The following is a 13671-nucleotide window of genomic DNA, read 5'->3' as shown; positions in this document are numbered from 1 at the left end:
TGGAATCGTAACAGTGAGGTCACAGTGCCGAAATCTCTAATATTACTTTCATATTTCCATTCATCTGCAGGTATCTATTTCCATGGGAACTGGTGCCCGCCTTGCGTACAGTTTACCAAGCAGTTGAAAACGTTTTACGAAAAAATCAAATCCACCAACAAGGGAGACAATTTCGAGATCGTCGCCATCTCGTGCATCAACGACGACGACGACGACGACAAGACACAAGTCGACGCCATGCCGTGGTTATTCGCCGACCAACAGACTCGAACACAAATAGTAAGTCATGTGGTTTGTACAGAGAACACGAATGAAAGTCAGACTGCGGACTCAAATGGCGCTAATGTGCTGAAGAGAAACCTTGTATATCTCCACATTAGAAGAGAGTGTTGTCCTCGGACATAATTGGGGGAGGGTGGGAGGTAAGTTGTCTTGTTAGATGAACAAAAAAAGGGCCACTTCTAAAGCATTTAATGGATTAACTTTTCAAATCAGATGTCTATTTATGCTTTAAAAAACCCACAACTAAACTAAAATTGTAAAGAGATCTATTAACATTGGTTACCTAGCATGGGCGTACATAGGGAGGGGGGGGGGGGTTCGATGGTTTCGACCGAACCCCCCCCCCCCCCCCCCCCCCCCCCCCGAAATCGCTTTTTTTATAATTTAATATATCTGACATTGATATCTGACATTATTATATTTACTCAACATAGAAATATATGCCCAATATCTCTGCAATCTATTTTGGAACCCCCCTTTTCAAAATCCTATGTACGCCCATGCTAGCGGAGTGCGAAACAAATAAGAGAAATGCCGTCTTTTTAAATTAAAACATGTCTTTTTTGTACCAGAAGACTGTATTCATATTACCATGCATCGATTCTTTATTTTCAGTGCCTCAATTCCTTCCCCTGTATATATAGGGATGTGAAATATTGGATAAGTCTGACAAACCTTTGAACAACACAATGTATATATAGGGATGTGAAATATTGGATAAGTCTGACAAACCTTTGAACAACACAATGTATATATAGGGATGTGAAATATTGGATAAGTCTGACAAACCTTTGAACAACACAATGTATATATAGGGATGTGAAATATTGGATAAGTCTGACAAACCTTTCAACAACACAATTATTTTAAAGGCGCAGACCCTAGTTTCCGCCCGTAAAAATGGACATCAAGTTTAGTTAATCGACAAACCTGCAAGACACATTTGGATAAAGTTATAACAGGGAAGATGTAAAGTCTGTGATGTTTTAACGGGGATAGACCGTCCACAAATAGACTAGAGCTTGTCTCGATAACCATTACTTCTTGTACGAACGTGCGGTTTTGGAATTATGAAACAAAAATGCATTTTGGGGTATTATAAAAACCTGGATGACTAGAATCACTTCAAGTGTACGAAACATTAATATTCTAAATAAGAAAATGGAAATACTTCTAATTTGAATGATCAAAAATGGCTTTTATTGTGAAAAATTTGTCGTAATGTTTAAAAACTTGGGTCTGTCACTAAAAGTTTCAAATATGATGACTTCTCAAATTGCCATCATTGAATTTTACTGCATAGACCTTTAAATGTTGGCTGCTCTAATGATCGCAATATATTTTTAAAATAGCTTTCATTCTATGATTGAAAGAAAGCGGAGATTATTAAGACAGATGCATTTGTTATTGATAAACTGTCTTCCGTTATATATGTGTGTGTATTGTGAGAAAAAATAATTGTAATTTGTGTTCAAAAATGTAAGGACTAAAAATAAAATAAGACATTTTGACAAATGTATTTCTTGCTTGGATGAAAGAAGAAGAAATATTGATTATTTGCTACCGCAGTTAGGCACAAATCATGTAAACACGAGAGATTCTTTTGTAATTATTAAAATAACTATGATTTCCAAGCAGAAAACACCTGCTAACAAAATGAGAAATGTTACATTAAAGAAAATCAGTAAAGTACGGGCATAGATATATTCAGATTGCACAAGGTGAGAGTAGATGGAGGCAAATGGTTTATTTGATGACCCATTTTACACATTGTAACTATTGTTATAATATATTACCTCGGACATACTGCTAAGGATCATAGAGATAATTAGAGTGGAAACCCGCTTCTGCCACTCCATGGACTACTCTCTTCGATTAGCAGCAAAACTATTTTATACACATCATCCTTGAGACATGATATTACATAGACATTGGTTACACCAGTTGTGATGACCAGTCCTAGATCGACCGCAAATCAGACGAGCGCCTAACCACTGGGCTAATCTATTGAACTAGTTTTATTTAAGAAGTGATAGTGACAATTTTGGTTTTCTTGGAAGCTTGAACCAAAGAAGCACTTTAGGGACCGCGTAAAAAAATATCACATTCAGTTCTTATAATTCCAAGTGTATATTTATTTGATTGTAAAATTCTATGAAATAACAATCAAACTCTTTCTTCAATTGTGGTTTCAGTCATAAGCGTTTCCCAAAGCAGAACTGAAGATGATAGAGTTATAAACGTTTGAAAAAAACAAATTAAGTCCTATGATTTCATTTGGAACATTCCAAGAATATTCAATATATAACAAAAGAGTATTTACAGCTTTAAATCATAATGCATATAAAAATAAAGACAACACTGTTTGTTTTGGTTTAACGACACCACTAGAACACACTTGTAAATCATCGGCTATTAAATGTCAAACATTCTTGCACGTGGTCTAACTTCTGGCTAGCCAAGTTTATATAACTGGGTAATTTGAGCAGAGTGCGGTCTAACCTCTGGCTAGCCAAGTTTATAACTGAGTAATTTGAGCGAGTGCGGTCTAACCTCTGGCTAGCCAAGTTTATATAACTGAGTAATTGGAGCAGAGTGCGGTCTAACCTATGGCTAGCCAACTTTATAACTGAGTAATTGGAGCAGAGTGTGGTCTAACCTATTAGTCCAGTAAAGTTGTAAAATACCTAGAACAAATAGCTACAGAAGGTGTTTTTGCTTTGACTGGTTCATTGGACCACACTGAACATCATATCAAAAGTTATCCCAAAGTTACCCGCCTAAAGGCCCTAATTTGCATAAATTCAAGATGGCCGCCACGTCAGAATTCAATGTACAGCAAACTTTTTTATGGGTGGTTTTAGGGCCCATAAATGTATGAACAACAGATAGGAATGTGATATCAATCTATCAAATAAGGCTACTTCCGTCATGATATGACGTCACTATGACGTATTATTACGTCATGACATGACGTAGTCCCTGAGTTTACTGAAAATAGATATTTTGTACCTTGTTATTGTAAACCCCTGTAGAATTTGGTTTTGCTTGCTGTTACTTTAGCCCTAGAAGACTCTTTGGGACCAAATACTTCCTACTTAGTCCAATAAATCAGCTGCACTACTTGGCTCAGCCCCTAGGTACAAGTCTGTGTCATCCTCAGTCACGTCAATTATAGCTGTGCTATTAGAACAGTCATCACCACAACATTCACTACAGGCATTTGTGCATTTCAGGCCTTGCTTTCTACAGCTACATCTGTTTGTGGAGCAGTCCCCTTTACACTGGCACCTTATCAACTTAAGAATATAGTCAGGGGCAGGCTGACAGTCCATATTTCTAGGTAGAAGTTTGCCCTGCAGATTCAGCCATCCCCAATCTACTGCCCTCAATGTACATTCCTCATCCTTCGACATCCAACATTTAGCCTGGTAAAAGGCTCGATAGATATGGTACTGTCCGGCATCCAGTGAGGGTGGAAGATTTTGTATTTCTACACTGGTAGCGCACCTCACTACTTTGTCCTTGAACTTGCTTATCCGTAGTGAATCTAAGGACTCTGTCTTCTTGCCTCCGTATAATTCCACGAGGACCTTCTTCCCTGAGTTTTTCAGCTCCTCACGAGTGGAACAATCCAACATTTGCTCCAGGTTTATAACTGACTAATTGGAGCAGAGTGCGATCTAACCTCTGGCTAGCCAGGTTTATAACTGGTTAATTGGAGCAGAATGCGGTCTAAGCTCTGGCTAGCCAGGTTTATAACTGGTTAATTGGAGCAGAATGCGGTCTAAGCTCTGGCTAGCCATGTTTATAACTGAGTAATTGGAGCAGAGTGCGGTCTAACCTATGGCTAGCCAGGTTTATAACTGGGTAATTTGAGCAGAGTGCGGTCTAAGCTCTGGCTAGCCAGGTTTATAACTGGGTAATTTGAGCAGAGTGCGGTCTAAGCTCTGGCTAGCCAGGTTTATAACTGGGTAATTTGAGCAGAGTGCGGTCTAACCTCTGGCTAGCCAAGTTTATAACTGAGTAATTGGAGCAGAGTGCGGTCTAACCTAACCAGTTTTATAACTGGGTAATTTGAGCAGAGTGCGGTCTAACCTCTGGCTAGCCAGGTTTATAACTGGGTAATTTGAGCAGAGTGTGGTCTAACCTCTGGCTAGCCAAGTTTGTAACTGGGTAATTTGAGCAGAGTGTGGTCTAACCTCCGGCTAGCCAAGTTTGTAACTGGGTAATTTGAGCAGAGTGTAGTTTAACCTCCGGCTAGCCATGAAGCAGAGTGCGGTCTAACCTCTAGCTAGCCAGGTTTATAACTGGGTAATTTGAGCAGAGTGCGTCTAACCTCCAGCTAGCCAAGTTTATATAACTGGGTAATTTGGGCAGAGTGTGGTCTAACTTCTGGCTAGCCAAGTTTATAACTGGGTAATTTGAGCAAAGTGTGATCTAAACTCCGGCTAGCCAAGTTTATATAACTGGGTAATTTGAGCAGAGTGCAGTCTAACCTCTGGCTAGCCAAGTTTATATAACTGGGTAATTTGAGCAGAGTGTGGTCTAACTTCTGGCTAGCCAAGTTTATATAACTGGGTAATTTGAGCAGAGTGTGGTCTAACTTCTGGCTAGCCAAGTTTATAACTGGGTAATTTGAGCAGTGTGGTCTAACTTCTGGCTAGCCAAGTTTATAACTGGGTAATTTGAGCAGAGTGTAATCTAAACTCCGGCTAGCCAAGTTTATATAACTGGGTAATTTGAGCAGAGTGTGGTCTAACTTCTGGCTAGCCAAGTTTATAACTGGGTAATTTGAGCAGAGTGCGGTCTAACCTCTGGCTAGCCAAGTTTGTAACTGGGTAATTTGAGCAGAGTGTAGTTTAACCTCCGGCTAGCCATGAAGCAGAGTGCGGTCTAACCTCTAGCTAGCCAGGTTTATAACTGGGTAATTTGAGCAGAGTGCGTCTAAGTTCCAGCTAGCCAAGTTTATATAACTGGGTAATTTGGGCAGAGTGTGGTCTAACTTCTGGCTAGCCAAGTTTATAACTGGGTAATTTGAGCAAAGTGTGATCTAAACTCCGGCTAGCCAAGTTTATAACTGGGTAATTTGAGCAGAGTGTAGTCTAACCTCTGGCTAGCCAAGTTTATAACTGGGTAATTTGAGCAGAGTGCGTCTAACCTCCAGCTAGCCAAGTTTATATAACTGGGTAATTTGGGCAGAGTGTGGTCTAACTTCTGGCTAGCCAAGTTTATAACTGGGTAATTTGAGCAAAGTGTGATCTAAACTCCGGCTAGCCAAGTTTATATAACTGGGTAATTTGAGCAGAGTGCAGTCTAACCTCTGGCTAGCCAAGTTTATATAACTGGGTAATTTGAGCAGAGTGTGGTCTAACTTCTGGCTAGCCAAGTTTATAACTGGGTAATTTGAGCAGTGTGGTCTAACTTCTGGCTAGCCAAGTTTATAACTGGGTAATTTGAGCAGAGTGTAATCTAAACTCCGGCTAGCCAAGTTTATATAACTGGGTAATTTGAGCAGAGTGTGGTCTAACTTCTGGCTAGCCAAGTTTATAACTGGGTAATTTGAGCAGAGTGCGGTCTAACCTCTGGCTAGCCAGGTTTATAACTGGGTAATTTGAGCAGAGTGCGGTCTAACCTCTGGCTAGCCAAGTTTATAACTGAGTAATTGGAGCAGAGTGCGGTCTAACCTATGGCACGAAAATTATCAAAACTTTCTGGGGTAGGTCCCTCAGACCTACACCCTCGTCACAAGCAAATCGAACTCTGCAAAAAACACAAAACAAAAACAAAAACAACAAAACAACAAACAAACAAACAAAACCCCTGGATCCGCGCCAGCCGTTAGAAAGAAAGAAAGAAATGTTTTATTTAACGACGCACTCAGCACATTTTATTTACGGTTATATGGCGTCAGACATGTGGTTAAGGACCACACAGATATTGAGAGAGGAAACCCGCTGTCGCCACTTCATGGGCTACTCTTTTCGATTAGCAGTAAGTGGTGTTTTATATGCACCATCCCAAAGACAGGGTAGTACATACCACGGCCTTTGATATGCCAGTCGTGGTGCACTGGCTGGAACGAGAAATAGCCCAATGGGCCCACTTACGGGGATCGATCCTAGACCGACCGCGCATCGAGCGAGCGCTGTAGAACTTTCTTTTCCCATTCCAACCTGTATCCACGATTAGTACGTTATATGCTCTCTCTCTCTGTCTGTCTGTCTGTCTCTCTCTGTCTGTCTGTCTCTCTCTCTCTCTCTCTCTCTCTCTCTCTCTCTCTCTCTCATTTTACCTCTCATTTCATTTTACCTCTGATGTGTTTATTTTCAGGAGGCAATAGCGCGGCGGTTCGGGGTGGGGAGTGTCCCCAGACTGATACTCTTGGATGGGCACACGGGACAAACGATTACTGACTGTGCACGGAAACACGTTGTTGACGATCCAAATGCGCAAAACTTTCCATGGCGAGAAAACACAAAGAAAAACTGAGCCAAAGAAGAAGAAGTTTCAGATGACGGACACACGAAAACTTCACTGCTAACTTTCTTTGTATTTTCTTCTTCTTCTTTTCTTCTTCTTCCTCCTCTTTGGCGTATTTTTCGTCTTTCTTTTTTCTTTCTTCTTTTATTCTTCTTCTTCTTCTCTTCTTCTTCTTCTACTTTTTCTTATTCCACTTCTTTTTCTTTTTCGTCTTCTTAATTTTAAAAATGCACATCTATATTATCAAACACTCCACCACCCCTCCATCAACAAAAAAATAATAAAAACTAAAACTAATCGATAACTACTAAATATAGACTTATGTAGGTCAAATACTGTTCAACAGATTCAAAATTGTAAGTAAACATATACAACGCCAAAAGTAAAGTGCCCCACCCCCACCCCCACCTCCAGAAAAAACCCACACAAAGAAACAAACAACAACAAACAAACAAACAAAAACAACAACAACAACAAAAACAAAACAAAAAACCCCAACCCAACATAACCCCATTGAATATGGAATTAGCAAAGTGGTCCCCAAAACAAATCGGAACCCTGTTGAATATGGAAATGGCTAAAACGTATGGGGACTGTAATTTTAATATTGAATATTCATTAATATTAGTGTTCGGTATTCGACCTGAAAATGGTATTCGAATAATCAATGGAAATGACGTGCGAATATTCGAATACCAACCAAACAACAACTGACTCGTCAAACTAACAGGGGTTTTATAGTTTGAATTGTGTAATAGACTTTTAATAATCCCCAAAAGCCAGTTACGACAGAAAACTAATATAAATCATTGTGCAGTACTGACTGGTAGGTAACCTCTCAAAATTATTAATACTGAATTACAAATATCAAAATATGAAAAACACTAAAACAGTATGACGGCAACAAATATGCGCCGAGAACTCATGCAGAACACTCCAGATCTGTTGTTGGGGTTTTGTTTGTTTGTTTGTTTGTTGTTTTGTTTTGCTAGAGAATGTAGTAGCATTCTGTCAGTGCTCAATTCCGAGACGCGCTTTGAATGAACATGGTCTACTGTTTTATTATTTTATTGTTTATTATTGTGAAGCCTAGCGCTTTTTTAAACAAAACAAACACAATAAGGGGATATCCCTTCAAATTATCTAGATAGGCTAATATACCCCCCCCCTTGTATTTGATTAAAATCCGAGGGCAAGGGGGGGAGGGGGGTTGCTCTGATAGCCGTTGGATATTATATTTGGGACTTAGGACATTAGGGACAACCTTGACACTAAGTAGCGACGACAAACAGACATCATGCACTTAACTACATCACTTTCACATTGGATGCATTGACTAATGATACCAATAACAGACATCATGCACTTAACTACATCACTTTCACATCGGATGCATTGACTAATGATACCAATAACAGACATCATGCACTTAACTACATCACTTTCACATCGGATGCATTGACTAATGATACCAATAACAGACATCATGCACTTAACTACATCACTTTCACATCGGATGCATTGACTAATGATACCAATAACAGACATCATGCACTTAACTACATCACTTTCACATCGGATGCATTGACTAATGATACCAATAGCAGACATCATGCACTTAACTACATCACTTTCACATGGGATGCATTGACTAATGATACCAATAGCAGACATCATGCACTTAACTACATCACTTTCACATGGGATGCATTGACTAATGATACCAATAGCAGACATCATGCACTTAACTACATCACTTTCACATGGGATGCATTGACTAATGATACCAATAGCAGACATCATGCACTTAACTACATCACTTTCACATGGGATGCATTGACTAATGATACCAATAGCAGACATCATGCACTTAACTACATCACTTTCACATCGGATGCATTGACTAATGATACCAATAGCAGACATCATGCACTTAACTACATCACTTTCACATTGGATGCATTGACTAATGATACCAATAACAGACATCATGCACTTAACTACATCACTTTCACATCGGATGCATTGACTAATGATACCAATAACAGACATCATGCACTTAACTACATCACTTTCACATCGGATGCATTGACTAATGATACCAATAACAGACATCATGCACTTAACTACATCACTTTCACATCGGATGCATTGACTAATGATACCAATAACAGACATCATGCACTTAACTACATCACTTTCACATGGGATGCATTGACTAATGATACCAATAGCAGACATCATGCACTTAACTACATCACTTTCACATGGGATGCATTGACTAATGATACCAATAGCAGACATCATGCACTTAACTACATCACTTTCACATGGGATGCATTGACTAATGATACCAATAGCAGACATCATGCACTTAACTACATCACTTTCACATGGGATGCATTGACTAATGATACCAATAGCAGACATCATGCACTTAACTACATCACTTTCACATGGGATGCATTGACTAATGATACCAATAGCAGACATCATGCACTTAACTACATCACTTTCACATCGGATGCATTGACTAATGATACCAATAGCAGACATCATGCACTTAACTACATCACTTTCACATCGGATGCATTGACTAATGATACCAATAGCAGACATCATGCACTTAACTACATCACTTTCACATCGGATGCATTGACTAATGATACCAATAGCAGACATCATGCACTTAACTACATCACTTTCACATCGGATGCATTGACTAATGATACCAATAGCAGACATCATGCACTTAACTACATCACTTTCACATCGGATGCATTGACTAATGATACCAATAGCAGACATCATGCACTTAACTACATCACTTTCACATCGGATGCATTGACTAATGATACCAATAGCAGACATCATGCACTTAACTACATCACTTTCACATGGGATGCATTGACTAATGATACCAATAGCAGACATCATGCACTTAACTACATCACTTTCACATCGGATGCATTGACTAATGATACCAATAGCAGACATCATGCACTTAACTACATCACTTTCACATCGGATGCATTGACTAATGATACCAATAGCAGACATCATGCACTTAACTACATCACTTTCACATCGGATGCATTGACTAATGATACCAATAGCAGACATCATGCACTTAACTACATCACTTTCACATCGGATGCATTGACTAATGATACCAATAGCAGACATCATGCACTTAACTACATCACTTTCACATCGGATGCATTGACTAATGATACCAATAGCAGACATCATGCACTTAACTACATCACTTTCACATCGGATGCATTGACTAATGATACCAATAACAAGGAAGGAAAGGGTTTAGTTAACGACGCACTCAACACTTTTTATTGACAGTTATATGGCGTCAGACATATGGTTAAGGACCACACAGATATTGAGGGAGGAAACCCGCTGTCGCCACTTCATGGGCTACTCTTTTTCGATTAGCAGCAAAGGATCTTTTATAAGCACCATCCTATAGACAGGATAGCACATATCACGGTCTTTGATGTACCAGTCGTGGTGCACTGGCTGGAGCGAGAAATAGCCTAATGGGCCCACTGACGAGAATCGATACCAAACCGACCGCGCATCAAGCAAGCGCTTTACTAATGATAACAATGCATCCACCCACAATTAATGGTCCAGCACCTAGTACTTAATAAGAAGTCAGACAAAAGACAACCGGCTCCAAGTACACAATTGATTTGCACCCAGAGGGGGTTGGACAAGCGAATACCGGCCCCCTCTACCCAGTCCCAAAACTCCTTGCTTCTGGTGGGCATGACGGTCATTACGGATGGGAGAGATGGAAGAGGAGGTTGACAAGAGGAACGGGACAAGAAGATGAGCAGACGGGCGGAATGGAAGAATAACATCAGGAACCTGCCGGCCTTACATCCCATACACAATTGCATCGAGTCTCCTCTGGGTTGTCATGCCACGATCTGAACAGATCAGACCCTTTTAAAGGCCCCTATGGCCAACCTAGGGAGACACATCAACACCAGCTAGGTCCACTTAACGAGCTACTCTGGCGCACTAATGTCTAAAACTATACGTAGCTCCCTATCTTTATCTTTTGGCTGACCGTTCAAAATTGCGCCTAAATTCCTTCATCAAAAATACGCACCCATTCTCTTTGGCTTAATCCTACTGGACATTCCAAATTCCATAGCGCAATACCACCCTCCGTCTGTTACCGGCTACTGTCGGACTGCTGGTGCTCCCTTGCACCTGCCAGTGCAGGCGGTTCCCCCTCCAACCCACCCCACCCCTTCCCTGTCCTGGATGAAGAAGCCGGCCGAGGCCGGTACCTGTGCCCAGGAAAGGCGTGCGCTATAACAGCTTGTTCTGAATGTGCACGTTAAACACACTGACCTGACCTGACCTCGAGATATACTTTATGTTCACGACTGAATGCTGCATGCATACCCGATCTTTTGATTAAAGGAAACCGCATTATTCATTTCATTTAGAGTCATTTTCCCCATCGGACCTAAAAACTCCAGATATTTGAAAACTCGAAAATACTATTCGGATATTTCGAATACCAAATTAGCTAGCAAATATTCGAATATTCGGACCGAACACTAATTAATATATGGACGATTGTCATACAAAATGAACATTTTAGGCCTATAGGTTATTGCTAAAATAGAAACAGATTCAATATTGTAAGTAAAAACAAAAGAGACGCCAAAAGCTACGTGATATTTTATCTATTTCTAAACAGAAAAGGTTAAAGTTTGTTTTGTTTAACGACACCACTAGAGTACATATAATTAATTAATCATCAGCTATTGGATGTCAAACATTTGTTAATTCTGACACGTAGTCATCAGAGGAAACTCGTTACATTTTTCCTAATGCAGCAAGGGATCTTTTATATGCACTTTCCCACAGACAAGAAAGCACATAACACGGCCTTGACCAGTTGTGGTGCACTGGTTGGAACGAGAAAAAACCCAATCAGTTGAATGGATCCATATAGGTGGTTCAATCCTGTGACGCAAGTACCACAAGCCAGCACACAACTGACTGAACTAAATCCCGCCACTTAAAAAGGTGGTCATTTTGTAGACTGCTCTCAAACATTTCAGTGGGTTTTTTCCATGAGGAATATATATTTACTGGACAATAAAAGAAACAAAGACGTTTTAATATATATGTGTGTACAAACCCCCCCCCCCCCCCCCCCCCCCCCCCCCCCGCTTCTATATATTTTTTTTGCATCATTCGATTACTGTACAATTAATTTGATGACATTGATTTGCGGCATGTGTCAGGTTTATTAGAAACTTTTAACATTATCGGCAATCGGAATTTATTTGGTCCATCATAACCTACATCAACAGTACTATACCGGAACTAGTGTTTACCAGAGCCATTTAAAAATACATCAATATAGATCTACAATACCTTTCAACGTAGATTCACTCTCTGACGTGTGCGGCATGCCAATTCCCTGTAAGCTTCTCCTCTCTAACTCCGGCACTCACCGGCCAACTCCTAATGTCACTTCAAATGGTTTTGGTAGCAACACGCAATTTAGAAGGAACTACATTCAAATATTGACATTATCACAGCAAATAGTTAATGGCGCTTCCTTATTGAAAGTCACGCAAAACGTTCAGTGTTGTCATTTCATTAGTCGCTATTTCACTATTTGTGCATCTGCGAATTATAGTTTTGCAAATACAGACATGCTCTAAATTGGCTTCCTTTTGTAGGTGCAGTCTGCAGTTATTGTATGTTTTAAATATTGGTACAGACGTACGCTTTGAAATGTAGTCATCATAACCTTTGACCTTTACTAATGCATCTACAGGAAATATGTTAATGTATGTAATCACATGCTATTCTGTCGGGCATATCACATAATAACATTTCTAATAATCTGTAGAGATTAGTAAGTAGCTTTACCTGTGGTTCAACTGGATGGGTTTCTAATTTGTTTTTTTAAATTAATATAATAATAAAAAATAATAATATAAAAAATATAATAATAAAAAAACAAAACAAAAAAACAAACAAAATGATGATAATTTAAAAAACAACAATTTCAATATGATAAAAATTGTGCGGCGCACCAAATCGTCACGGTAAGAAACGGTCTTGGGCTTCTTCAACCCCCCCCCCCCCCCCCCCCCCCCCCTTATCCTTCTTTGGACAGTAAAACAGTATATATACGTAGAGAAACAATGAAGTGAACTCTTGATACTGTAAACAAATTTAATTCACTGCTAGCGTAGTAATATCTGTATAACACACAGAGATGTAATGTGGGACTGAATGCTACCATGGGTAAGGGTATTTGTCGTAAGTACTCTCTGTAGTCATTCTTTCCATCAGTATTAGAACACATCAGATGCACATGTTTTAGAGAACTGTACACCTTGAAAGCTCTATTGTCGATTTTCCAATGCTTTCTCTATGAACGAACGTCTTATGATTTTCTAACCACCTGTAATGTTTACATGTCTTCTCATAGCATGATTCATAGACAGCGTGAGTTTTCCCAAAATCCTGCCCACGCCAATTTTGATGAAACACAAAATTTTCATCGCCATTTTCAGTATAGGCCAGACGATACCCGTCTTCATAGCGTCACTATGACGAAAACTGTGTCTGTTTGTAACTCTGATTACATACAGAGTAATTAAATAAAAGACAACGGAAGAGACAAAGTTTGCGTAAAGAGATGAAACATAAATTGACGATCTATTCCAAGCGCTGTAATCTAGGGACAGGGTACTGGTGCACGCACCACCATCTCTAACTTTAATCTAGTATCTTGTCAATATACATACATACATACATACATACATATAGTTATTCATACATCAATATAGATACTAGTATTCATACATACTAGCCAGTGCCAGGTCTGCCCACTGTTTC

The 13671-nt window shown here is 39.6% G+C and overlaps 1 protein-coding gene across 1 annotated transcript in view; it reads left to right on the top strand.

The window, feature by feature from the left end:
- The window catches only part of LOC121379439 (tryparedoxin-like), a 35528-nt gene extending 27713 nt beyond the window's left edge, over positions 1 to 7815 (top strand). Inside the window, exons 2-3 of the mRNA XM_041508080.1 lie at positions 71 to 279; positions 6616 to 7815. Coding sequence (XP_041364014.1) covers positions 71 to 279; positions 6616 to 6774 — 368 coding nt within the window. The 3' untranslated portion in view covers positions 6775 to 7815. The remainder of the gene's footprint in view (positions 1 to 70; positions 280 to 6615) is intronic.
- Positions 7816 to 13671: the final 5856 nt, after the last annotated feature.

This window comes from Gigantopelta aegis, chromosome 8 (genome assembly GCF_016097555.1).
Source record: "Gigantopelta aegis isolate Gae_Host chromosome 8, Gae_host_genome, whole genome shotgun sequence".
NCBI classification, from domain to species: domain Eukaryota; kingdom Metazoa; phylum Mollusca; class Gastropoda; order Neomphalida; family Peltospiridae; genus Gigantopelta; species Gigantopelta aegis.
Note: the sequence above shows the minus strand (reverse complement) of the source record. Positions and strands in the feature narration are given on the sequence as shown.